Consider the following 25,266-nt stretch of genomic DNA (forward strand, 5'->3'; position numbering starts at 1 on the left):
GGTGTAATGTGTAGTGTGTAGGGTGCTGTGTAGGGTGTAATGTGTAGGGTGTAGGATGCAGTGTAGGGTGCAGGGTGTAGGGTACAGTGTAGGATGAGGGTGAAGTGTAGGGTGTAGGGTGCAGTGTAGAGTGTAGGGTGCAGTTTAGGGTTTAGGGTGCAGTGTGTAGTGTGTATGGTGCAGTGTAGGGTGTAGGTTGAAGGGTGCAGTAAAGGGGTTTAGGGTGCAGTGTGTAGTGTGTATGGTGCAGTGTAGGGTGTAGGGTGTAGGATTCAGTGTAGGGTGCTGTGTAGGATGTAGGGTGTAGGATGCAGTGTAGGGTGCAGTGTTTAGTGTGTAGGGTGCTGTGTAGGGTGTAGGATGTAGGGTGTAGGGTGCAGTGTAGGGTGTAATGTGTAGGGTGTAGGGTGTAGGGTGCAGTGTAGGGTGCAGTGTGTAGGGTGCAGTGTAGGCTGTAGAGTGTAGGGTGCAGTGTAGGGTGTAGTGTGTAGGGTTCTGTGTAGGGTGTAGGATGTAGGGTGTAGAATGCAGTGTAGGGTGCAGGGTGTAGTGTGTAGGGTGCTGTGTAGGGTGTAGGATGTAGGGTGTAGGGTGCTGTGTAGGGTGCAGTGTATGTTGTAGTGTAGGGTGTAGGGTGCAGTGTAGGGTGCAGGGTGTAGTGTGTAGGGTTCTGTGTAGGGTGTAGGATGTAGGGTGTAGGGTGCAGTGTGTAGTGTGTAGGGTGCTGTGTAGGGTGCAGTGTGTAGTGTGTAGGGTGCTGTGTAGGGTGTAGGATGTAGGGTGTAGGGTGCAGTGTAGGGTGCAGTGTATGTTGTAGTGTGGGGTGTAGGGTGCTGTGTAGGGTGTAGGATATAGGGTGTAGGGTGCAGTGTAGGGTGCAGTGTATGTTGTAGTGTGGGGTGTAGGGTGCTGTGTAGGGTGTAGGATGTAGGGTGTAGGGTGTAGGGTGCAGTGTAGGGTGCAGTGTGTAGTGTAGGGTGCAGTGTAGGGTGCAGTGTGTAGGGTGTAGTGTGTAGGGTGCAGTGTTTAGGGTGCAGTGTAGGGTGTAGTGTAGGGTGTAGGGTGTAGGGTACAGAGTAGGGTGCAGGGTTCAGTGTAGGGTGTAAGGTGCAGTGTAGGGTGTAGGGTGCAGAGTAGGGTGTAGGGTGCAGTGTAGGGTGTAGGGTGCAGTGTAGGGTGTATGGTGCAGAGTAGGGTGTAGGGTGTAGGGTGTAAGGTGTAGGGTGCACAGTGTTGGGTGCAGAGTGTAGGGTGCAGTGTAGAGTGTAGGGTATAGGGTGTAGGGTGCAGGGTGTAGGGTGTAGGATGCAGGGTGTAGGGTGGTCTGTTACCCTAGTCCATATAACAGGTCTGTCTGTTACCCTAGTCTATATAACAGGTCTGGTCTGTTACCCTAGTCCATATAACAGGTCTGTCTGTTACCCTAGTCCATATAACAGGTCTGGTCTGTTACCCTAGTCCATATAACAGGTCTGGTCTGTTACCCTAGTCCATATAACAGGTCTGGTCTGTTACCCTAGTCCATATAACAGGTCTGTCTGTTACCCTAGTCCATATAACAGGTCTGTCTGTTACCCTAGTCCATATAACAGGTCTGTCTGGTCTGTTACCCTAGTCCATATAACAGGTCTGGTCTGTTACCTAGTCCATATAACAGGTCTGGTCTGTTACCTAGTCCATATAACAGGTCTGGTCTGTTACCTAGTCCATATAACAGGTCTGTCTGTTACCCTAGTCCATATAACAGGTCTGTCTGTTACCCTAGTCCATATAACAGGTCTGTCTGTTACCCTAGTCCATATAACAGGTCTGGTCTGTTACCTAGTCCATATAACAGGTCTGGTCTGTTACCTAGTCCATATAACAGGTCTGTCTGTTACCTAGTCCATATCACAGGTCTGTCTGTTACCTAGTCCATATAACAGGTCTGTCTGTTACCTAGTCCATATAACAGGTCTGTCTGTTACCTAGTCCATATAACAGGTCTGTCTGGTCTGTTACCCTAGTCCATATAACAGGTCTGTCTGTTACCCTAGTCCATATAACAGGTCTGTCTGTTACCTAGTCCATATAACAGGTCTGGTCTGTTACCTAGTCCATATAACAGGTCTGTCTGTTACCTAGTCCATATAACAGGTCTGTCTGTTACCTAGTCCATATAACAGGTCTGTCTGGTCTGTTACCTAGTCCATATAACAGGTCTGTCTGTTACCTAGTCCATATAACAGGTCTGGTCTGTTACCCTAGTCCATATAACAGGTCTGGTCTGTTACCTAGTCCATATAACAGGTCTGTCTGGTCTGTTACCTAGTCCATATAACAGGTCTGTCTGGTCTGTTACCTAGTCCATATAACAGGTCTGTATGTTACCTAGTCCATATAACAGGTCTGGTCTGTTACCTAGTCCATATAACAGGTCTGGTCTGTTACCTAGTCCATATAACAGGTCTGGTCTGTTACCTAGTCCATATAACAGGTCTGTCTGTTACCCTAGTCCATATAACAGGTCTGGTCTGTTACCTAGTCCATATAACAGGTCTGTCTGGTCTGTTACCCTAGTCCATATAACAGGTCTGGTCTGTTACCTAGTCCATATAACAGGTCTGGTCTGTTACCTAGTCCTAACAGGTCTGGTCTGTTACCTAGTCCATATAACAGGTCTGGTCTGTTACCTAGTCCATATAACAGGTCTGGTCTGTTACCCTAGTCCATATAACAGGTCTGGTCTGTTACCTAGTCCATATAACAGGTCTGGTCTGTTACCTAGTCCATATAACAGGTCTGTCTGTTACCTAGTCCATATAACAGGTCTGTCTGTTACCCTAGTCCATATAACAGGTCTGTCTGTTACCCTAGTCCATATAACAGGTCTGGTCTGTTACCCTAGTCCATATAACAGGTCTGGTCTGTTACCTAGTCCATATAACAGGTCTGTCTGTTACCCTAGTCCATATCACAGGTCTGTCTGTTACCCTAGTCCATATAACAGGTCTGTCTGTTACCTAGTCCATATAACAGGTCTGTCTGTTACCTAGTCCATATAACAGGTCTGTCTGGTCTGTTACCCTAGTCCATATAACAGGTCTGTCTGTTACCTAGTCCATATAACAGGTCTGTCTGTTACCCCTAGTCCATATAACAGGTCTGGTCTGTTACCTAGTCCATATAACAGGTCTGTCTGTTACCCTAGTCCATATAACAGGTCTGTCTGTTACCTAGTCCATATAACAGGTCTGTCTGGTCTGTTACCCTAGTCCATATAACAGGTCTGTCTGTTACCCTAGTCCATATAACAGGTCTGGTCTGTTACCTAGTCCATATAACAGGTCTGGTCTGTTACCCTAGTCCATATAACAGGTCTGTCTGGTCTGTTACCTAGTCCATATAACAGGTCTGGTCTGTTACCTAGTCCATATAACAGGTCTGTATGTTACCTAGTCCATATAACAGGTCTGGTCTGTTACCCTAGTCCATATAACAGGTCTGGTCTGTTACCTAGTCCATATAACAGGTCTGGTCTGTTACCTAGTCCATATAACAGGTCTGTCTGTTACCTAGTCCATATAACAGGTCTGGTCTGTTACCTAGTCCATATAACAGGTCTGTCTGGTCTGTTACCTAGTCCATATAACAGGTCTGGTCTGTTACCTAGTCCATATAACAGGTCTGGTCTGTTACCTAGTCCATATAACAGGTCTGGTCTGTTACCCTAGTCCATATAACAGGTCTGGTCTGTTACCTAGTCCATATAACAAGTCTGGTCTGTTACCTAGTCCATATAACAGGTCTGTCTGTTACCTAGTCCATATAACAGGTCTGTCTGTTACCCTAGTCCATATAACAGGTCTGTCTGTTACCCTAGTCCATATAACAGGTCTGGTCTGTTACCTAGTCCATATAACAGGTCTGGTCTGTTACCTAGTCCATATAACAGGTCTGTCTGGTCTGTTACCTAGTCCATATAACAGGTCTGTCTGGTCTGTTACCTAGTCCATATAACAGGTCTGTCTGTTACCTAGTCCATATAACAGGTCTGGTCTGTTACCTAGTCCATATAACAGGTCTGGTCTGTTACCTAGTCCATATAACAGGTCTGGTCTGTTACCTAGTCCATATAACAGGTCTGGTCTGTTACCTAGTCCATATAACAGGTCTGGTCTGTTACCCTAGTCCATATAACAGGTCTGTCTGGTCTGTTACCTAGTCCATATAACAGGTCTGGTCTGTTACCTAGTCCATATAACAGGTCTGGTCTGTTACCCTAGTCCATATAACAGGTCTGGTCTGTTACCTAGTCCATATAACAGGTCTGGTCTGTTACCCTAGTCCATATAACAGGTCTGGTCTGTTACCCTAGTCCATATAACAGGTCTGGTCTGTTACCCTAGTCCATATAACAGGTCTGGTCTGTTACCCTAGTCCATATAACAGGTCTGGTCTGTTACCCTAGTCCATATAACAGGTGTGGTCTGTTACCTAGTCCATATAACAGGTCTGTCTGTTACCCTAGTCCATATAACAGGTCTGTCTGTTACCCTAGTCCATATAACAGGTCTGTCTGTTACCCTAGTCCATATAACAGGTCTGGTCTGTTACCTAGTCCATATAACAGGTCTGTCTGTCTGTCTGTTACCCTAGTCCATATAACAGGTCTGGTCTGTTACCTAGTCCATATAACAGGTCTGGTCTGTTACCCTAGTCCATATAACAGGTCTGGTCTGTTACCCTAGTCCATATAACAGGTCTGTCTGTTACCCTAGTCCATATAACAGGTCTGTCTGTTACCCTAGTCCATATAACAGGTCTGGTCTGTTACCTAGTCCATATAACAGGTCTGTTACCTAGTCCATATAACAGGTCTGGTCTGTTACCTAGTCCATATAACAGGTCTGGTCTGTTACCCTAGTCCATATAACAGGTCTGTCTGTTACCCTAGTCCATATAACAGGTCTGTCTGTTACCCTAGTCCATATAACAGGTCTGTCTGTTACCCTAGTCCATATAACAGGTCTGTCTGTTCCTAGTCCATATAACAGGTCTGTCTGTTACCCTAGTCCATATAACAGGTCTGTCTGGTCCATATAACAGGTTTGTCTGTTACCTAGTCCATATAACAGGTCTGTCTGTTACCCTAGTCCATATAACAGGTCTGGTCTGTTACCTAGTCCATATAACAGGTCTGGTCTGTTACCTAGTCCATATAACAGGTCTGTCTGTTACCCTAGTCCATATAACAGGTCTGGTCTGTTACCCTAGTCCATATAACAGGTTTGTCTGTTACCCTAGTCCATATCACAGGTCTGGTCTGTTACCCTAGTCCATATAACAGGTCTGTCTGTTACCCTAGTCCATATAACAGGTCTGGTCTGTTACCCTAGTCCATATAACAGGTCTGTCTGTTACCCTAGTCCATATAACAGGTCTGTCTGTTACCCTAGTCCATATAACAGGTCTGGTCTGTTACCCTAGTCCATATAACAGGTCTGGTCTGCTACCCTAGTCCATATAACAGGTCTGGTCTGTTACCCTAGTCCATATAACAGGTATGTCTGTTACCCTAGTCCATATAACAGGTCTGTCTGTTACCCTAGTCCATATAACAGGTCTGTCTGTTACCCTAGTCCATATAACAGGTCTGTCTGTTACCCTAGTTCATATAACAGGTCTGTCTGGTCTGTTACCCTAGTCCATATAACAGGTCTGGTCTGTTACCCTAGTCCATATAACAGGTCTGGTCTGTTACCCTAGTCCATATAACAGGTATGTCTTTTACCCTAGTCCATATAACAGGTCTGGTCTGTTACCCTAGTCCATATAACAGGTCTGTCTGTTACCCTAGTCCATATAACAGGTCTGGTCTGTTACCCTAGTCCATATAACAGGTCTGTCTGTTACCCTAGTCCATATAACAGGTCTGTCTGTTACCCTAGTCCATATAACAGGTCTGTCTGTTACCCTAGTCCATATAAGGTCTGTCTGTTACCAGTCCATATAACAGGTCTGTCTGTTACCCTAGTCCATATAACAGGTCTGTCTGGTCTGTTACCTAGTCCATATAACAGGTCTGGTCTGTTACCCTAGTCCATATAACAGGTCTGGTCTGTTACCCTAGTCCATATAACAGGTCTGTCTGTTACCCTAGTCCATATAACAGGTCTGGTCTGTTACCCTAGTCCATATAACAGGTCTGGTCTGTTACCCTAGTCCATATAACAGGTCTGTCTGTTACCCTAGTCCATATAACAGGTCTGGTCTGTTACCCTAGTCCATATAACAGGTCTGTCTGTTACCCTAGTCCATATAACAGGTCTGTCTGTTACCCTAGTCCAAACAACATGACATGTTGCCTTACTGTAGGTAAGTCCTTACAAACACACCATCATGAATAGTCTGTCACGCCCTGACCTTAGAGAGCCTTTTAATGTCTCTATTTGGTTTGGTCAGGGTGTGATTTGGGGTGGGCATTCTATGTTTTGTTATCTATGATTTTGTATTTTTATGTTTTGGCCGGGTCTGGTTCTCAATCAGGGACATCTTTCTATTGTTGTCTCCGATTGGGAACCATACTTAGGCAGCCCTTTTCCCCTCATTTCGTGGTGGGTTGTTGTCTTTGTTTTGGCCGGGTCTGGTTCTCAATCAGGGACATCTTTCTATTGTTGTCTCCGATTGGGAACCATATTTAGGCAGCCCTTTTCCCCTCATTTCGTGGTGGGTTGTTGTCTTTGTTTTGGCCGGGTCTGGTTCTCAATCAGGGACATCTGTCTATCGTTGTCTCCGATTGGGAACCATACTTAGGCAGCCCTTTTCCCCTCATTTCGTGGTGGGTTGTTGTCTTTGTTTTGGCCGGGTCTGGTTCTCAATCAGGGACATCTGTCTATCGTTGTCTCCGATTGGGAACCATACTTAGGCAGCCCTTTCCCCCTCATTTCGTGGTGGGTTGTTGTCTTTGTCTTGGCCGGGTCTGGTTCTCAATCAGGGACATCTTTCTATTGTTGTCTCCGATTGGGAACCATAATTAGGCAGCCCTTTTCCCCTCATTTCGTGGTGGGTTGTTTTCTGTTTTGTGTTCCAGACGGAACTGTTTCGTTTTGTTCCACTTTGTTTTGTTTCAGTGTTCAGTTTGAATAAATAATCACTTGAATCTACAGACAATATGAACTCTAGAATACCCGAATCTATAGACAATATGAGTTCTAGAATATCTATAGACAATATGAGTTCTAGAATACCCGAATCTATAGACAATATGAGTTCTAGAATACCTGAATCTATAGACAATATGAGTTCTAGAATACCTGAATCTATAGACAATATGAGTTCTAGAATACCTGAATCTACAGACTATATGAACTGCGCTTTGGTCCTCTTCTTCAGACGAGCGTTACAGAGTCATTAGTATATTATATGTTATATTATATATATTATATAGACCTAGACCGTGTCCCGATGTCTCCATGTCCCTAGATACAGTTGAAGTCAGAAGTTTACATACACTTAGGTTGGAGTCACTAAAACTCGTTTTTCAACCACTCCACACATTTCTTGTTAACAAACTATAGTTTTGGCAAGTCGGTTAGGACATCTACTTTGTGCATGAGACAAGTCATTTCTCCAACAATTGTTTACAGACAGATTATTTCACTTATAGTTCACTGTATCACAATTCCAGTGGGTCAGAAGTTTACATACACGAAGTTGACTGTGCCTTTAAACAGCTTGGAAAATTACAGAAAATGTCATGGCTTTAGAATCTTCCGATAGGCTAATTGTCATCATTTGAGTCAATTGGAGGTGTACCTGTGGATGTATTTCAAGGCCTACCTTCAAACTCAGTGCCTCTTTGCTTGACATCTTGGGAAAATCAAAAGGAATCAGCCAAGACTTCAGAAAGAAAATTGTAGACCTCCACAAGTCTGGTTCATCCTTGGGAGCAATTTCCAAATACCTGAAGGAACCACGTTCATCTGTACAAACAATAGTACGCAAGTATAAACACCATGGGACCACGCAGCCGTCATACCGCTCAGGAAGGAGATGCGTTCTGTCTCCTAGAGAAAAGTGCAAATCAATCCCAGAACAACAGCAAAGTACCGTTTGAAGATTCTGGACGAAACAGGTACAAACGTATCTATGTCCACAGTAAAACGAGTCCTATATCGACATAACCTGAAAGGCCGCTCAGCAAGGAAGAAGCCACTGCTCCAAAACCGCCATTAAAAAGCCAGACTACGGTTTGCAACTGAACATGGGGACAAAGATCGTACTTTTTGGAGAAATGTCCTCTGGTCTGATGAAACAAAAGTAGAACTGTTTGGCCATAATGACCATCGTTATGTTTGGAGGAAAAAGGGGGAGGCTTGCAAGCCGAAGAACACCATCCCAACCGTGAAGCACGGGGGTGGCAGCATCATGTTGTGGCGGTGCTTTGTTGCAGGAAGGACTGGTGCACTTCACAAAATAGATGGCATCATGAGGGAGGACAATTATGTGGATATGTTGATGCAACATCTCAAGACATCAGTCAGGAAGTTAAAGCTTGGTCGCAAATGGTTCTTCCAAATGGACAATGACCCCAAGCATACTTCCAAAGTTGTGGAAAAATGGCTTAAGGACAACAACGTCAAGGTATTGGAGTGGCCATCACAAAGCCCTGACCTCAATCCTATAGAACATTTGTGGGCAGAACTGAAAAAGCGTCTGCGAGCAAGGAGGCCTACAAACCTGACTGAGTTACACCAGCTCTGTCTGGAGGAATGGGCCAAAATTCACCCAACTTATTGTGGGAAGCTTGTGGAAGGCTACCCGAAACGTTTGACCCAAGTTAAACCATTTAAAGACAATGCTACCAAATACTAAATGAGTGAATGTAAACTTCTGACCCACTGGGAATGTGATGAAAGAAATAAAAGCTGAAATAAATCAGGGTGTTATTACTAGGATAAACTTCCGACTTCAACTGTGTGTGGAGTATTAGAGGCCACAGTCTGCTATAACCGCTTGTTCTGTGTTCAATCAACTTAATGATCATTAAACCATTAGTACTGGCTGGGACCTGAGATGGCTCACACACACACACACACACACACACACACACACACACACACACACACACACACACACACACACACACACACACACACACACACACACACTTAGCCAGGGACAACTCTCACTCACTGTAAACACACACACACACACACACACACACACTTAGCCAGGGACAACTCTCACTCACTGTAAACACACACACACACACACACACACACACACACTTAGCCAGGGACAACTCTCACTCACTGTAAACATACATACACACACACACACACACACACACACACACACACACACACACACACACACACACACACACACACACACACACACACTTAGCCAGGGACAACTCTCACTCACTGTAAACACACACACACACACACACACACACACACACATAGCCAGGACAACTCTCCTCTGTAAACACACACACACACACACACACACACACACACACACACACACACTTAGCCAGGGACAACTCTCACTCACTGTAAACACACACACACACACACACACACACACACACTTAGCCAGGGACAACTCTCACTCACTGTAAACACACACACACACACACACACACACACACACACACACACACACACACACACGTCCAAAGTCCTCAGTCATTACCTAACGTTGCATTTCTCCAAATCATCTTTAGTGTACACATAAACACATGCATTGGGCGGCAGGGTAGCCTAGTGGTTAGAGCGTTGGACTAGTAACCGGAAGGTTGCAGGTTCAAACCCCCGAGCTGACAAGGTGTACACATAAACACATGCATTGGGCGGCAGGGTAGCCTAGTGGTTAGAGCGTTGGACTAGTAACCGGAAGGTTGCAAGTTCAAACCCCCGAGCTGACAAGGTGTACACATAAACACATGCATGTTTACACACCAGGACACCATATTTCAATCAGGGATGTGAATTAATTTTGTTTTTTAAAGTCCCCCCTAGAAATGATGGACAATGTTTAATGAATTAATAGAAATTAAATGCAATTGGACCTGCAATTGGACCTGTTTCACCTGCAGAGAGACCGCCTGACAGGCCCCAGATCAGGAACCTGTTTCACCTGCAGAGAGACCGCCTGACAGGCCCCAGAACAGGAAGCTGTTTCACCCACAGAGAGACCGCCTGACAGGCCCCAGAACAGGAACCTGTTTCACCCACAGAGAGACCGCCTGACAGGCCCCAGAACAGGAACCTGTTTCACCTGCAGAGAGACCGCCTGACAGGCCCCAGAACAGGAACCTGTTTCACCCACAGAGAGACCGCCTGACAGGCCCCAGAACAGGAAGCTGTTTCACCCACAGAGAGACCGCCTGACAGGCCCCAGATCAGGAACCTGTTTCACCTGCAGAGAGACCGCCTGACAGGCCCCAGAACAGGAACCTGTTTCACCTGCAGAGAGACCGCCTGACAGGCCCCAGAACAGGAATCTGTTTCACCCGCAGAGAGACCGCCTGACAGGCCCCAGAACAGGAACCTGTTTCACCTGCAGAGAGACTGCCTGACAGGCCCCAGAACAGGAACCTGTTTCACCTGCAGAGAGACTGCCTGACAGGCCCCAGAACAGGAACCTGTTTCACCTGCAGAGAGACTGCCTGACAGGCCCCAGAACAGGAACCTGTTTCACCTGCAGAGAGACCGCCTGACAGGACCCAGAACAGGAACCTGTTTCACCCACAGAGAGACCGCCTGACAGGCCCCAGATCAGGGACCTGTTTCACCTGCAGAGAGACCGCCTGACAGGCCCCAGAACAGGAACCTGTTTCACCTGCAGAGAGACCGCCTGACAGGCCCCAGAACAGGGACCTGTTTCACCCGCAGAGAGACCGCCTGACAGGCCCCAGAACAGGAACCTGTTTCACCTGCAGAGAGACCGCCTGACAGGCCCCAGAACTCTACTCTACTCTTCCCAGCTAGCTGTTAGAACAGGAAGTCAGGAGGCAGGGTCATGGTAAATAGCCTCTACTCTTCCCAGCTAGCTATTAGAACAGGAAGTCGGGAGGCAGGGGGACTGGTAAATAGCCTCTACTCTTCCCAGCTAGCTGTTAGAACAGGAAGTCAGGAGGCAGGGTCATGGTAAATAGCCTCTACTCCTCCCAGCTAGCTGTTAGAACAGGAAGTCAGGAGGCAGGGTCACGGTAAATAGCCTCTACTCTTCCCAGCTAGCTATTAGAACAGGAAGTCAGGAGGCAGGGTCATGGTAAATAGCCTCTACTCTTCCCAGCTAGCTATTAGAACAGGAAGTCAGGATGGACTGGTAAATAGCCTCTACTCTTCCCAGCTAGCTGTTAGAACAGGAAGTCAGGAGGCAGGGTCATGGTAAATAGCCTCTACTCTTCCCAGCTAGCTATTAGAACAGGAAGTCAGGAGACAGGGTCATGGTAAATAGCCTCTACTCTTCCCAGCTAGCTATTAGAACAGGAAGTCAGGAGGCAGGGTCATGGTAAATAGCCTCTACTCTTCCCAGCTAGCTATTAGAACAGGAAGTCAGGAGACAGGGTCATGGTAAATAGCCTCTACTCTTCCCAGCTAGCTGTTAGAACAGGAAGTCAGGAGGGACTGGTAAATAGCCTCTACTCTTCCCAGCTAGCTATTAGAACAGGAAGTCAGGAGGCAGGGTCATGGTAAATAGCCTCTACTCTTCCCAGCTAGCTATTAGAACAGGAAGTCAGGAAGGCAGGGTCATGGTAAATAGCCTCTACTCTTCCCAGCTAGCTATTAGAACAGGAAGTCAGGAGGCAGGGTCATGGTAAATAGCCTCTACTCTTCCCAGCTAGCTATTAGAACAGGAAGTCAGGGTCATGGTAAATAGCCTCTACTCTTCCCAGCTAGCTGTTAGAACAGGAAGTCAGGAAGTCAGCGTCATGGTAAATAGCCTCTACTCTTCCCAACTAGCTATTAGAACAGGAAGTCAGGAGGCAGGGTCATGGTAAATAGCCTCTACTCTTCCCAGCTAGCTATTAGAACAGGAAGTCAGGAGGCAGGGTCATGGTAAATAGCCTCTACTCTTCCCAGCTAGCTGTTAGAACAGGAAGTCAGGAGGCAGGGTCATGGTAAACAGCCTCTACTCTTCCCAGCTAGCTATTAGAACAGGAAGTCAGGAGGCAGGGTCATGGTAAATAGCCTCTACTCTTCCCAGCTAGCTGTTAGAACAGGAAGTCAGGAGGCAGGGTCATGGTAAATAGCCTCTACTCTTCCCAGCTAGCTATTAGAACAGGAAGTCAGGAGGCAGGGTCATGGTAAACAGCCTCTACTCTTCCCAGCTAGCTATTAGAACAGGAAGTCAGGAGGCAGGGGCATGGTAAATAGCCTCTACTCTTCCCAGCTAGCTGTTAGAACAGGAAGTCAGGAGGCAGGGTCATGGTAAATAGCCTCTACTCTTCCCAGCTAGCTATTAGAACAGGAAGTCAGGAGACAGGGTCATGGTAAATAGCCTCTACTCTTCCCAGCTAGCTATTAGAACAGGAAGTCAGGAGGCAGGGTCATGGTAAATAGCCTCTACTCTTCCCTGCTAGCTGTTAGAACAGGAAGTCAGGAGGCAGGGTCATGGTAAATAGCCTCTACTCTTCCCAGCTAGCTCTTAGAACAGGAAGTCAGGAGACAGGGTCATGGTAAATAGCCTCTACTCTTCCCAGCTAGCTATTAGAACAGGAAGTCAGGAGACAGGGTCATGGTAAATAGCCTCTACTCTTCCCAGCTAGCTGTTAGAACAGGAAGTCAGGAGGCAGGGTCATGGTAAATAGCCTCTACTCTTCCCAGCTAGCTGTTAGAACAGGAAGTAAATAGCCTCTACTCTTCCCAGCTAGCTATTAGAACAGGAAGTCAGGAGACAGGGTCATGGTAAATAGCCTCTACTCTTCCCAGCTAGCTATTAGAACAGGAAGTAAATAGCAGGGGGGGGGGGGCTATTTACCAGCATAACCTGCAGACCACTCTACTCTACAGTCTGCAGGTTAAAGTGTCCACTAGTGTGTGTGTGTGTGTGTGTGTGTGTGTGTGTGTGTGTGTGTAACAGAGAGTGTGTGATAGATGTTGCCTCTTTTGAGGGCTACTAGAACAAAGCCTGCTGACAGTGAACAACAGAACAAGCCACCAGGCTCAGGGGCCATGCATGTGAGGTTTTAGGGGCTAGGAGTTAGGATGCTCATGTGTGAGGGGGGACTAGGAGTTAGGATGCATCATGTAGGAGGTGCATTTGAGGGCTTGGGGACTAGGAGTTAGGATGCATCATGTGAGGGCTTGGGGACTAGGAGTTAGGATGCATCATGTGAGGGCTTGGGGACAAGGAGTTAGGATGCATCATGTGAGGGCTCAGGGGGCTAGGAGTTAGGATGCATCATGTGAGGGCTTGGGGACTAGGAGTTAGGATGCATCATGTGAGGGCTTGGGGACTAGGAGTTAGGATGCATCATGTGAGTGCTTGGGGACTAGGAGTTAGGATGCATCATGTGAGGATTAGGGGGCATTCTGTGAGGGCTTGGGGACTAGGAGTTGGATGCATCATGTGAGACTAGGAGTTAGGATGCATTCTGTCTGTTTAACAGTTAGCTAACTAGCTAGTGGTGCCTATGCAAGTTACACTGTTGAGATAACCCTGACCTCTGTTCACTACAAACCCTAAACTCCAGGCCGAACTGACCACTACAGCTGCATTTTAAAACGGGGCTCGGCTGTGCTCTGTAATAGGGCCTTAGAAAACATTTCATAGATCCCATTTCGATTTCCTCCTTTTTTTCTCATACCTCGCTGAGAGAGAGAGAGAGAGAGAGAGAGAGAGAGAGAGAGAGACAGAGAGACAGAGAGAGACAGAGAGAGAGACAGAGAGACAGAGAGAGAGACAGAGAGAGAGACAGAGAGAGAGACAGAGAGACAGAGAGAGCAGAGAGAGAGAGAGAGAGAGAGAGAGAGAGAGGGAGAGAGGGAGAGAGAGAGACAGAGAGAGAGGGAGAGAGAGAGAGACAGAGAGATAGAGAGACAGAGAGAGACAGAGAGAGAGAGCAGAGAGAGAGAGAGAGAGAGAGACAGAGGGAGAGACAGAGAGAGAGGGAGAGAGAGAGAGAAGGGGCGTTTCACAACCGGCTGTAAGTTTAGTTGCAGCAGGGAGTAGCGTGTTATGGCGACGCGCCCGGTTCCGTGACACCGGACCAATCAGATTGCGCGAATCCGAAAGTTTACCTTTTATGGCTCGAGCCGGGCATCTAACCGGGAGATAAAAACCACGCGCTCACCGACTACCGGTTCACTTTGAGGCGCCGTCACACGCAGTTCGTGCGGGATTATATCATTTACCCTTGAAACACCCCCCTCCCAAAACCAAAAGGTAAGAATAACCTACATAAATCTACTATTTAATGGCGGTTGTTTTGGTAACAGATACAAAGTAAACACGTATCTGGTTGCATATTTTAATTCATTTTAATCTGGTTTGTGATATAGTGGAGGACATGAACCACAAGGCTGTTTGTAAGATTATAGGGTAGATTTAAGTTAACATTCTGTTTTTCAGTCATATGCAATGTTGATCTGGTTCACTAAATGTATCTACTAGGTGTGAAACAGTTCGACTTTATAATGGACAGTCTAATTAATTGGGCGGATATGCAGGTGTGACTTGTTAGGTAATCAATAACCGGCTTAACCCCCCCCCCATACAACAACCACCTACAGTAAATATAGATATTTATTTTAACATGGTGTTAAACTGATATATATTTGTTTTTTTTTACCAGCTGTTGGACCCCCCCCTCCCGGGGTAAAAGGGGGGGGGTCTCAGTGAGTCTTTGTTGCGCTCTGCGGCTGTAGGTTCAGACCTAGTTTATCCTGCGTGTTAACATCAACGGCTTTTTAACAACTACTCGACACAAATAGTTTTAACATGAAGACATTAAACTAACTTTATTTATTGGTATGTGTGTAGTACTTAAAGCCGTAGTTATTATAACCTGAGCGGTTTTTCGGGAAACCGGTCCGGTCAGGAGGAAGGGGGGGAACCTCGTCAGCAGTGACCAAGGCGTGGCCAGCAGGAAATGGCCTCTATAACCTGGCAGGTTTATTCACAACACTGGACTTGGCAGTTAACTAAATTATGTCTTTGTTTTTTTAGTCCCCTCCTTGGTAGTAAAATCAGCTTTTGAGTGGTAGTTATAGACTTGGGATTTCATATTGAGAAGTGTGTGTTAAATTTTATTAAGAGGTTTATTTTCCCATGTCATTAACGGTCATTTTAAAGTCAGATTTCCACGGTCGTCTTGTGTTTTTTTGGGGGAGTTTATAAAATGGCGGCCGGGGGTTTGAAATGCTACTTGGCTAAGAGGGGAGTGGTCACATCCGGGTTTTGGTTTTAAAAAAATGTTCCTATTCTCTGGTTGTGAACCGCCAAAAAGGTCTGCTGAGAATCCCAAAACATGTCCTTATATGGTAATATCGAAAGAACGCAGCGCCACTCTCCTTTGTCTGGAGGGCGCAGTGCGGTTTCCACCTAGCGGTCAGAACGCGTCATTACAGCCTGCCAGGAAGGCAGGACGTGTTGCGTCATGTCGTCACAGGGCTCTATGCGGAAGTGTTTCTTAAGGGTGGCGCTGTGCGGAAGTGTTGAGGTTACGCAGTTTTTTTAAACCCTCTTCTCAAACGTCTCTTTGTAGCCTTTGTTTGTTTTTTTATACATACGGTTTCTTTTCTTTTTTTGCAGTTCAAAATGGAAGATGAAATCGCCGCACTGGTTGTTGACAACGGATCCGGTATGTGCAAAGCCGGATTCGCCGGAGATGACGCGCCTCGGGCTGTCTTCCCCTCAATCGTCGGGCGTCCCAGGCATCAGGTGAGGAACAAGGGTTTTTTTACCCGGAAATGGACCTGTTATTGCTAATTCCCAAATGTAAACAAATCTCATACGATGGGCTTTGGGACATTTTGAACTGAAATTACATATGGTTCTAGTTTGATTTGTCTGTTTATTATTAATTTGAGGCCTAGTGACTAGAATAGAGATGAACCATCCCATAGATCACATCCCTGAGAAGTGGCTACATACAACTAGCCTTAATCACCTCAATGCAGTCAAACTTACTATTGAGGACACTGCTAACTATATATATATATATATATATAAGTGTCTAGTAGTTGGTATGATCTAGTAGTTGGTATGCTAGCCGTTTCCTAGCTAACGTCTGTATATACTAACCCCATCCAATCTAGTAGTTGGTATGCTAGCGTCTGTATATGCTAACCCTGTCCTGTTTTATAGTGATGGTTGGGATCCAATCTAGTAGTTGGTATGCTCAGAGCAAGAGGGGCATCTGACTCTGAAGTACCCCATCGAGCACGGTATCGTCACCAACTGGGACGACATGGAGAAGATCTGGCATCACACCTTCTACAACTAGAGTTGAGTAGTGGCTCCAGAGGAGCACCCCGTCCCTGCTACAGAGGCCCCTCAACCCCAGCCAACAGTAGAAGATGACCCAGGTAATGCGTCACTCCACTCACCTCCGGTTCCTTCTAGCTCTTGGTTCTGCCTTCTCTTTCCTCATGCTCGTCTCTTCCTCTCCTCCCAGGCCGTCTCTTCTGAAATTTGATTTGTCTCATCGTCTAGAAGCTAGGTCTTTCCTCCTTTCTGTTTTCAGGGCCTTAATGATGTCTGTTTGGGATGGGCCAGATTAGGACAGCACGTGGGAGATGGCATTCAGAGCAATAAGATGGGCATCTGACTCTGAGTTACCCCACTAAGCACGGGGTCGTCACCAACTGGGACCCATGGGGATGACTGCTGGCATCACACCTTCTACAAAGCTGAGAGTGGCTCCAGAGGAGCACCCTGTCCCTGCTCACAGACACCCCCTCACCCCCAAAGCCAACCTGGACAAGATCCCCCTCTCTACTGTGGTCCTCATCCCTCTCTCTACTGTGGTTCCTTCTTGCTCTTCGGTTCTGCCTTCTCTTTCCTCATGCTCCTCTTCCTCTCCTCCCAGGCCGTCTCTTCTGAAAGCTGATTTGTCCTCATCTCTCTAGTGGTCCAGGTCTTTCCTCCTTTCTGTGTTCTGCACCTTGCTGGCCTTAATGATGTCTGTTAGCACGTTGACACTTAGTAACAGCACTTTAATGATGGTCATTCATTCTAACAATAAGATGGTCCTCATCTGCTAGCTGAGTTACCATAGCAACACTATCGCTACAGGGGGTCTGTGGTTCATCCCTCACGGCCCAGTGGGGATGACTGCTGTGTTTCTACTGGGTTCTTCAGAACCTTACCCCTCATCCCCATGTTCTTCTGACTGTTTCTAGCACCTTGACACTCATCCCTCTCTACTGTGGTCCTCTAGAACCTTGACACTCATCCCTCTCTACTGTGGTCCTCTAGCACCTTGACACTCATCCCTCTCTCTACTGTGGTCCTCATCCCTCTACTGTGTTCTCTACTGTGGTCCTCACCCCTCTACTGTGTTTTTCTAGCACCTTGGTCCTCATCCCTCTCTCTACTGTGGTTTTATAGCACATGACTCATCTCTCTCTACTGTGGTCCTCTGTGACTCATCCTCTCTCTACTGTAGTCCTCCAGCACCTGACTCATCCCTCTCTCTGTAGTCCTCCAGCACCGTGACTCATCCCTCTCCTCTCTCGTCTCCAGATCATGTTCGAGACCTTCAACACCCCTGCCATCTACTGTGGCCATCCAGGACTCCGTCTTGTCCCTGTCACTCTCCTCCGGCCGTACCTTCACCGGTATCCTCATGGACTCCGGTGACGGCGTGACCCACACAGTACCCATCTACGAGGGCTACGCTCTGCCCCACGCCATCCTGCGTCTGGATCTGGCCGGCCGCGACCTCACCGACTACCTGATGAAGATCCTGACGGAGCGAGGCTACAGCTTCACCACCACGGCCGAGAGGGAAATCGTACGAGACATCAAGGAGAAGCTGTGCTACGTGGCGCTGGACTTTGAGCAGGAGATGGGCACCGCTGCCTCCTCTTCCTCTCTGGAGAAGAGCTACGAGCTGCCCGACGGACAGGTCATCACAATCGGCAACGAGAGGTTCCGCTGCCCGGAGGCCCTCTTCCAGCCCTCCTTCCTCGGTGAGTGTTCAACTAAACACTCAAGAACAATCGCTCGAGGTCAGACTGGTCGCCAGCCGGCAGCAGTCTTGTGAGCAGCGTAATGACGGCCATCTTGTCTCTCTGTCTCTCTCCAGGTATGGAGTCTTGCGGTATCCACGAGACCACCTACAACTCCATCATGAAGTGTGACGTGGACATCCGTAAGGATCTGTACGCCAACACGGTGCTGTCCGGAGGAACCACCATGTACCCCGGCATCGCCGACAGGATGCAGAAGGAGATCACCTCTCTGGCCCCCTCCACCATGAAGATCAAGGTTAGAGTCACTACAGTCAACTGTCTGTCCCTTTTATGGAGGCTACACGAGAACTACCAACTAGGGACCTATATACCAGTCATCTAATCAGATGGCCTGGCAAACACCAGTATACAGGTTCTCACTACTATTAGGCTTAGCTAACAGTCCCTTATACCAACTAGGGACTAAATACCAGTCCTCTAATCAGGTTCTCACTACTATTAGGCTTAGCTAACAGTCCCTTATACCAACTAGGGACTAAATACCAGTCCTCTAATCAGGTTCTCACTACTATTAGGCTTAGCTAACAGTCCCTTATACCAACTAGGGACTAAATACCAGTCCTCTAATCAGGTTCTCACTACTATTAACCACTTATAACAGTCCCTTATACCAACTAGGGACTAAATACCAGTCCTCTAATCAGGTTCTCACTACTATTAGGCTTAGCTAACAGTCCCTTATACCAACTAGGGACTAAATACCAGTCATCTAATCAGATGGCCTGGCAAACACCAGTATACAGGTTCTCACTACTATTAGGCTTAGCTAACAGTCCCTTATACCAACTAGGGACTAAATACCAGTCATCTAATCAGGTTCTCACTACTATTAGGCTTAGCTAACAGTCCCTTATACCAACTAGGGACTAAATACCAGTCATCTAATCAGGTTCTCACTACTATTAGGCTTAGCTAACAGTCCCTTATACCAACTAGGGACTAAATACCAGTCATCTAATCAGGTTCTCACTACTAGGCTTAGCTAACAGTCCCTTATACCAACTAGGGACTAAATACCAGTCATCTAATCAGGTTCTCACTACTATACTTAGCTAACAGTCCCTTATACCAACTAGGGACTAAATACCAGTCATCTAATCAGGTTCTCACTACTATTAGGCTTAGCTAACAGTCCCTTATACCAACTAGGGACTAAATACCAGTCATCTAATCAGGTTCTCACTACTATTAGGCTTAGCTAACAGTCCCCTATAAAGGTCATTAATACAGTTATTACATTAGTCGAACACTGTAGAAATCAACCGCTTCAGACCTTCAAACAGCAATACAATGCATAACTGAAGTCCTGTCCCTTACCTTTAACTCTCTCTGCTGCCACCGTGTGGTCAGGTGTTAGTACTGCAGTCCTAACCCTAATCAGGTTCCCACTACTGTTAGGTGTTAGTAACAGTCCCCTATGTTAATGTAACCCTACCGTGTGGTCAGGTGTTAGTACTGCAGTCCAACCCATGTTAATTTAACGTGTCTCTGCCGCCACCGTGTGGTCAGGTGTTAGTACTGCAGTCTAACCCATGTTAATGTAACCCTACCATGTGGTCAGGTGTTAGTACTGCAGTCTAACCCATGTTAATTTAACCCCACCGTGTGGTCAGGTGTTAGTACTGCAGTCTAACCCATGTTAATGTAACCCTACCGTGTGGTCAGATGTTAGTACTGCAGTCTAACCCATGTTAATGTAACCCTACCGTGTGGTCAGATGTTAGTACTGCAGTCTAACCCATGTTAATTTAACGTCACCGTGTGGTCAGATGTTAGTACTGCAGTCTAACCCATGTTAATTTAACCCCACCATGTGGTCAGATGTTAGTACTGCAGTCTAACCCATGTTAATGTAACCCTACCGTGTGGTCAGATGTTAGTACTGCAGTCTAACCCATGTTAATGTAACCCCACCGTGTGGTCAGATGTTAGTACTGCAGTCTAACCCATGTTAATGTAACCCTGCTGCCACCGTGTGGTCAGATGTTAGTACTGCAGTCTAACCCATGTTAATATGACTCTGCTGCCACCGTGTGGTCAGATGTTAGTACTGCAGTCTAACCCATGTTAATGTAACCCTGCTGCCACCGTGTGGTCAGATGTTAGTACTGCAGTCAGACCCATGTTAATGTAACCCCACCGTGTGGTCAGATGTTAGTACTGCAGTCTAACCCATGTTAATGTAACCCTCTCTACTCTCCTCCAGATCATCGCCCCCCCAGAGCGTAAATACTCCGTCTGGATCGGAGGCTCCATCTTGGCTTCTCTCTCCACCTTCCAACAGATGTGGATCAGCAAGCAGGAGTACGACGAGTCTGGTCCCTCCATCGTCCACCGTAAATGCTTCTAAAAACAGACTGTACCCAAAAAAAATCCCAAACGACCGACCCAGCCACCCGACTTACCACTTCAGCTCTGCCACCAGACACAACACCCAGAAGGAGAGAGAGAGAGAGAGGGGGCCGCGGAGTGAGCCCAAACCCAGCTTCTCAAGTCTCATTGGCATGGCTTCTCTTATTTTGGCGCTTTTTTTTTTTTTTGACTCAGGATCTATGAAAAACAAAAAAATATATACACACAAAACTGGAACTGTGACACAACGGATTTAAAGGTTTTTAAGAGTTAAAAACACAAAATGTAAAGGACCCTGAGATTCTATCATGCAGCTGAGGACTTTAAAAAAAACACATGTACATTCTCTGTTTCTTTATGAATCATTCCAATTCCAATTGTGTTAACTTTTTTCAGAACAGGTATTTGTCTCTGTGCAGGCTGCCGCCCACAGCGATCTGTAACATGGGGCACGAATGGCTTGTATGTAAATTATGTCACCATGTCTGGGTTTTTTTTTGTTTTGTACTTGCAGCCTTAAGTCTTTTGGTCCTGTTTTTAAGTTTTTGTTTATGCAAATGAACCCGAGTGTGACCTCTGCTGGGGGGGGGTCAGAGGTGATTAGGGTGCCAGAGGGACCAGTGGGGGGGGGGGCAACTTGTACACTGACTAAACTCCCAATAAAAGTGCACATGTGTTCCGACATCACTTCCTGTCTGAGACTCCCTTCCTGTACAGTTCACTGTTGTCTGGGTGGGGTGGCAGGAAGCTTCTGGGTCTAGGACCAAGGGGGGGGGTAATAGTGTGGGTTCCAGTCAAATCAACATCCTGGTGCTTTCCTATAGCACAGCGACAGAATTTACTCATCTCTCTGAGATACCTTAAGATAAAACACAAATGTAAGTCTGGATAATTGTCAGCTAGCAACCCGTTATGTCACTTAGTGATTTATTCAACTAGGTAAGTCGGGTTAGGAACCCATTCTTTTACAATGACTGCCTTGGAAGGTATGTGACACTATACTGGCTCGGTGTGGGGATCATTGAATTCGAGTGGTGGGTCTCCAACCTGATCATCAGCTTCTTGGAGAGGAGAGAAATAACAGGGTTGCCAGCTGGATCTCAAATTGGTACCTCATCTCCCCTGGGTCCTTAAATTCGGCCGAATTTTTGAATTCAGTATTCTGGATTTGGTTTCCCACTCAAATCCAATTCATTTCAATACCTTTTAAGGTTTGGAAGATTTGTGTAATTTCCTTTCAATTGTAACTAGGGAGTAAAGAATGTTCTGGACTGCTGCTCGTTCAATGGGAAAGTTCCCAAATAAATACAAAAGTGCTGTTTCTGCCAGGTTAAGTCTACTTTGCGGTTAACATTAAATTAGAAAGTATGTCTACCCACCGGTTTGACTTGTTAAACCTATCGTGGTAACCGTGGTAACCAGGGACGGAATGTTGATTTTTAGCTGGGAGATTTAATTACATTTACATTTAAGTCATTTAGCAGACGCTCTTATCCAGAGCGACTTACAATGACGATGGGGAAAAGTGCTTGTACTTTTTCAGAATAGTTTTGTGTCGAGCTTGGAAGCTCCCGATTTAACCTGGAGACTCAATATCAAATGTTTCTACATCGACGTACACGCCTGAGTCTGAAGGTGTCCAACTCAACATGGTTCCGATGGTAGATTTTCAGACGATCGGGTCACTTGCTCTGAAGTCCATCTCATATAGCCTGGGTACCAGTACCAAGGTGCTTCAAAGTCTGAAGACGATATTTTATTGGCAAACAATTCTTAGCTTTTGTCACTGGGGTCGATTGATGAGGGGAAAAAAAAACATCTGTAACGTAACGTGGGGAAAAGTCGAGGGGTCTGAACTTCCATTAGACGCGAAATAAAACGCATTTCTCTCTGTACCTTTTCTGACCTTGAATTTAAGCATGAAAATAGCATGTTATTCACCCACTATTTGGAGCTAGAATAAGGTATGTTCTTCACACTCTAACCTTGATTTCATTCCCTCATAATTCTACCACGTTACCGATCGAGGAAACCACGAGTAAAAGGTTTAGCGAACACTTCCGGTTCCAGGCCGGAAAAGCATTTAAAAAAAAAAAATGTATCAATATATTTTAAAGGCTTCCCGTACCGTTTTTTCTTATTCATACACACATTGATAACCGTACATTTCGGTCTAAATAGTTACATGATCAGAGTATTTTTTTTAAAATCTACCAGTTGGTTTTGCAAAACGGAGATGAATATTCATTCATGTCTTTCTGTCATCGATCTCTATATTGTGAATCCGTTCTCTCCATGTATTCTAGTGAGTCTGTGCACAAAATAATATCATTAAAGGTACACCATCATTTAAAGGGATGGCTTCAACTAAATGAAACTTGAAACCCCCATTGAATGAAAACTCCACGATAAAATCTGTTGGCCATCAAATTGATTCAGATCGGGAAAGACAGCCGCACGTGCAGAGCGTGTTGCTCGACATAATATGGTCAACAGCCTAGTCTGAATAGCAAACACAGAAATGCGCAGGAAATGCATCAATTCCTCTGTCGGGAGAGTTGCGCAAACCTGGATAGTACAATATTTGCCCATTATTCTCAAAAAAAATATATATATTTTTAAAAATGACGTCAAGCTCTGTCAAATTGGTTGTTGATCATTGCTTAGACAGCCATAGATTGTCAAGCCGATTTAAAATCAAAACTAGTAACTAGGCAAATGACGGCGAAAGCAGTGAGTGCGTACATTTTCGGGTCCTCCGTGGGAATCGAACACACAACCTCCAGTGTTGCAAGAGCTATGAACCAACTGAGCCACGTCATCACAAACCACTATGACGTCTCACTCAATGACTGGGTTGGGCCAGTTAGCTCTTCTGTTGAATCTGACAATTAATCTTAATGGCTGTACAGTCGACTCAAATAAAACTGTGAAGAACCTCGGCGTTACTCTGGACCCTGATCTCTCTTTTCAAGAACATATCAAGACCATTTTCAAGGACAGCTTTTTTCCATCTACGTAACATTGCAAAAATCTGAAACTTTCTGTCCAAAAATGATGCAGAAAAATGTATCCATGCTTTTGTTACTTCTAGGTTAGACTACTGCAATGCTCTATTTTCCGGCTACCCGGATAAAGCACTAACTAAACTTCAGTTAGTGCTGAATACGGCTGCTAGAATCCTGACTAGAACCAAACAATGTGATCATATTACTCCAGTGCTAGCCTCTCTACACTGGCTTCCTTTCAAAGCAAGGGCTGATTTCAAGGTTTTACTGCTAACCTACAAAGCATTACATGGGCTTGCTCCTACCTATCTCTCTGATTTGGTCCTGCCGTACATACCTACACGTACGCTACGGTCACAAGACGCAGGCCTCCTAATTGTCCCTAGAATTTCTAAGCAAACAGCTGGAGGCAGGGCTTTCTCCTATAGAGCTCCATTTTTATGGAACGGTCTGCCTACCCATGTCAGAGACGCAAACTCGGTCTCAACCTTTAAGTCTTTACTGAAGACTCATCTCTTCAGTGGGTCATATGATTGAGTGTAGTCTGGCCCAGGAGTGGGAAGGTGAACGGAAAGGCTCTGGAGCAACGAACCGCCCTTGCTGTCTCTGCCTGGCCGGTTCCCCTCTTTCCACTGGGATTCTCTGCCTCTAACCCTAATACAGGGGCTGAGTCACTGGCTTACTGGTGCTCTTTCATCCCGTCCCTGAGAGGGGTGGGTTGAGTCACTGATGTGATCTTCCTGTCTGGGTTGGCGTCCCCCTTGGGTTGTGCCGTTGCAGAGATCTTTGTGGGCTATACTCGGTCTTGTCTCAGGATGGTAAGTTGGTGGTTGAAGATATCCCTCTAGTGGTGTGGGGGCTGTGGGTGGGGTTATATCCTCCCTGTTTGGCCCTGTCCGGGGGTGTCCTCGGATGGGGCCACAGTGTCTCCTGACCCCTCCTGTCTCAGCCTCCAGTATTTATGCTGCAGTAGTTTATGTGTCGGGGGGCTAGGGTCAGTTTGTTATATCTGGAGTACTTCTCCTGTCCTATCCGGTGTCCTGTGTGAATTTAAGTATGTTCTCTCTAATTCTCTCTTTCTTTCTCTCTCGGAGGACCTGAGCCTTAGGACCATGCCTCAGGACTACCTGACATGATGACTCCTTGCTGTCCCCAGTCCACCTGGCCGTGCTGCTGCTCCAGTTTCAACTGTTCTGCCTTATTATTATTTGACCATGCTGGTCATTTATGAACATTTGAACATCTTGGCCATGTTCTGTTATAATCTCTACCCGGCACAGCCAGAAGAGGACTGACCACCCCTCATAGCCTGGTTCCTCTCTAGGTTTCTTCCTAGCCTGGTTCCTCTCTAGGTTTCTTCCTAGGTTTTGGCCTTTCTAGGGAGTTTTTCCTAGCCCTCGTGCTTCTACACCTGCATTGCTTGCTGTTTGGGGTTTTAGGCTGGGTTTCTGTACAGCACTTTGAGATATCAGCTGATGTACGAAGGGCTATATAAATACATTTGATTTGATTAATCTCCATGGTGATGAACAGTCAACAGGTACAAACCTTAGATGACCAGCCTACTGTATGTACAATACATGTACAATATGTACATTAAGTGGTTAGTAAGGAAGGTAAATTAATACTGCACATAAAATAAAGTGGTTGTTTTTCCCAAGTTATTTGATGAATAAAAATATTTAATTTGGGATTCTATTAGAGGC

General features: G+C 46.2%; 1 protein-coding gene and 2 long non-coding RNA genes across 3 annotated transcripts in view; all 3 read left to right on the forward strand.

Annotated features, from left to right (window-relative positions):
* Positions 1-25,266, forward strand: part of LOC135564837 (uncharacterized) — a 349,184-nt gene that overhangs the window by 151,209 nt on the left and 172,709 nt on the right. The gene's annotated exons all lie outside the window — the stretch shown is intronic.
* LOC135564836 (uncharacterized) lies at positions 14,059-15,806 on the forward strand. Its single transcript, XR_010461286.1, has 2 exons — positions 14,059-14,385; positions 15,754-15,806. It is a non-coding gene; the product is annotated as an uncharacterized LOC135564836 (long non-coding RNA).
* Positions 17,689-21,239, forward strand: LOC135564834 (actin, muscle-like). The gene is given in 4 exon segments (XM_065010897.1): positions 17,689-17,724; positions 17,726-18,137; positions 18,254-18,435; positions 20,407-21,239. Coding segments are annotated over 4 exon segments (771 nt in total). The 5' UTR covers positions 17,689-17,691; the 3' UTR covers positions 20,551-21,239.

The sequence above is a fragment of the Oncorhynchus nerka genome, linkage group LG26 (assembly GCF_034236695.1).
Source record: "Oncorhynchus nerka isolate Pitt River linkage group LG26, Oner_Uvic_2.0, whole genome shotgun sequence".
Classification (NCBI taxonomy): domain Eukaryota; kingdom Metazoa; phylum Chordata; class Actinopteri; order Salmoniformes; family Salmonidae; genus Oncorhynchus; species Oncorhynchus nerka.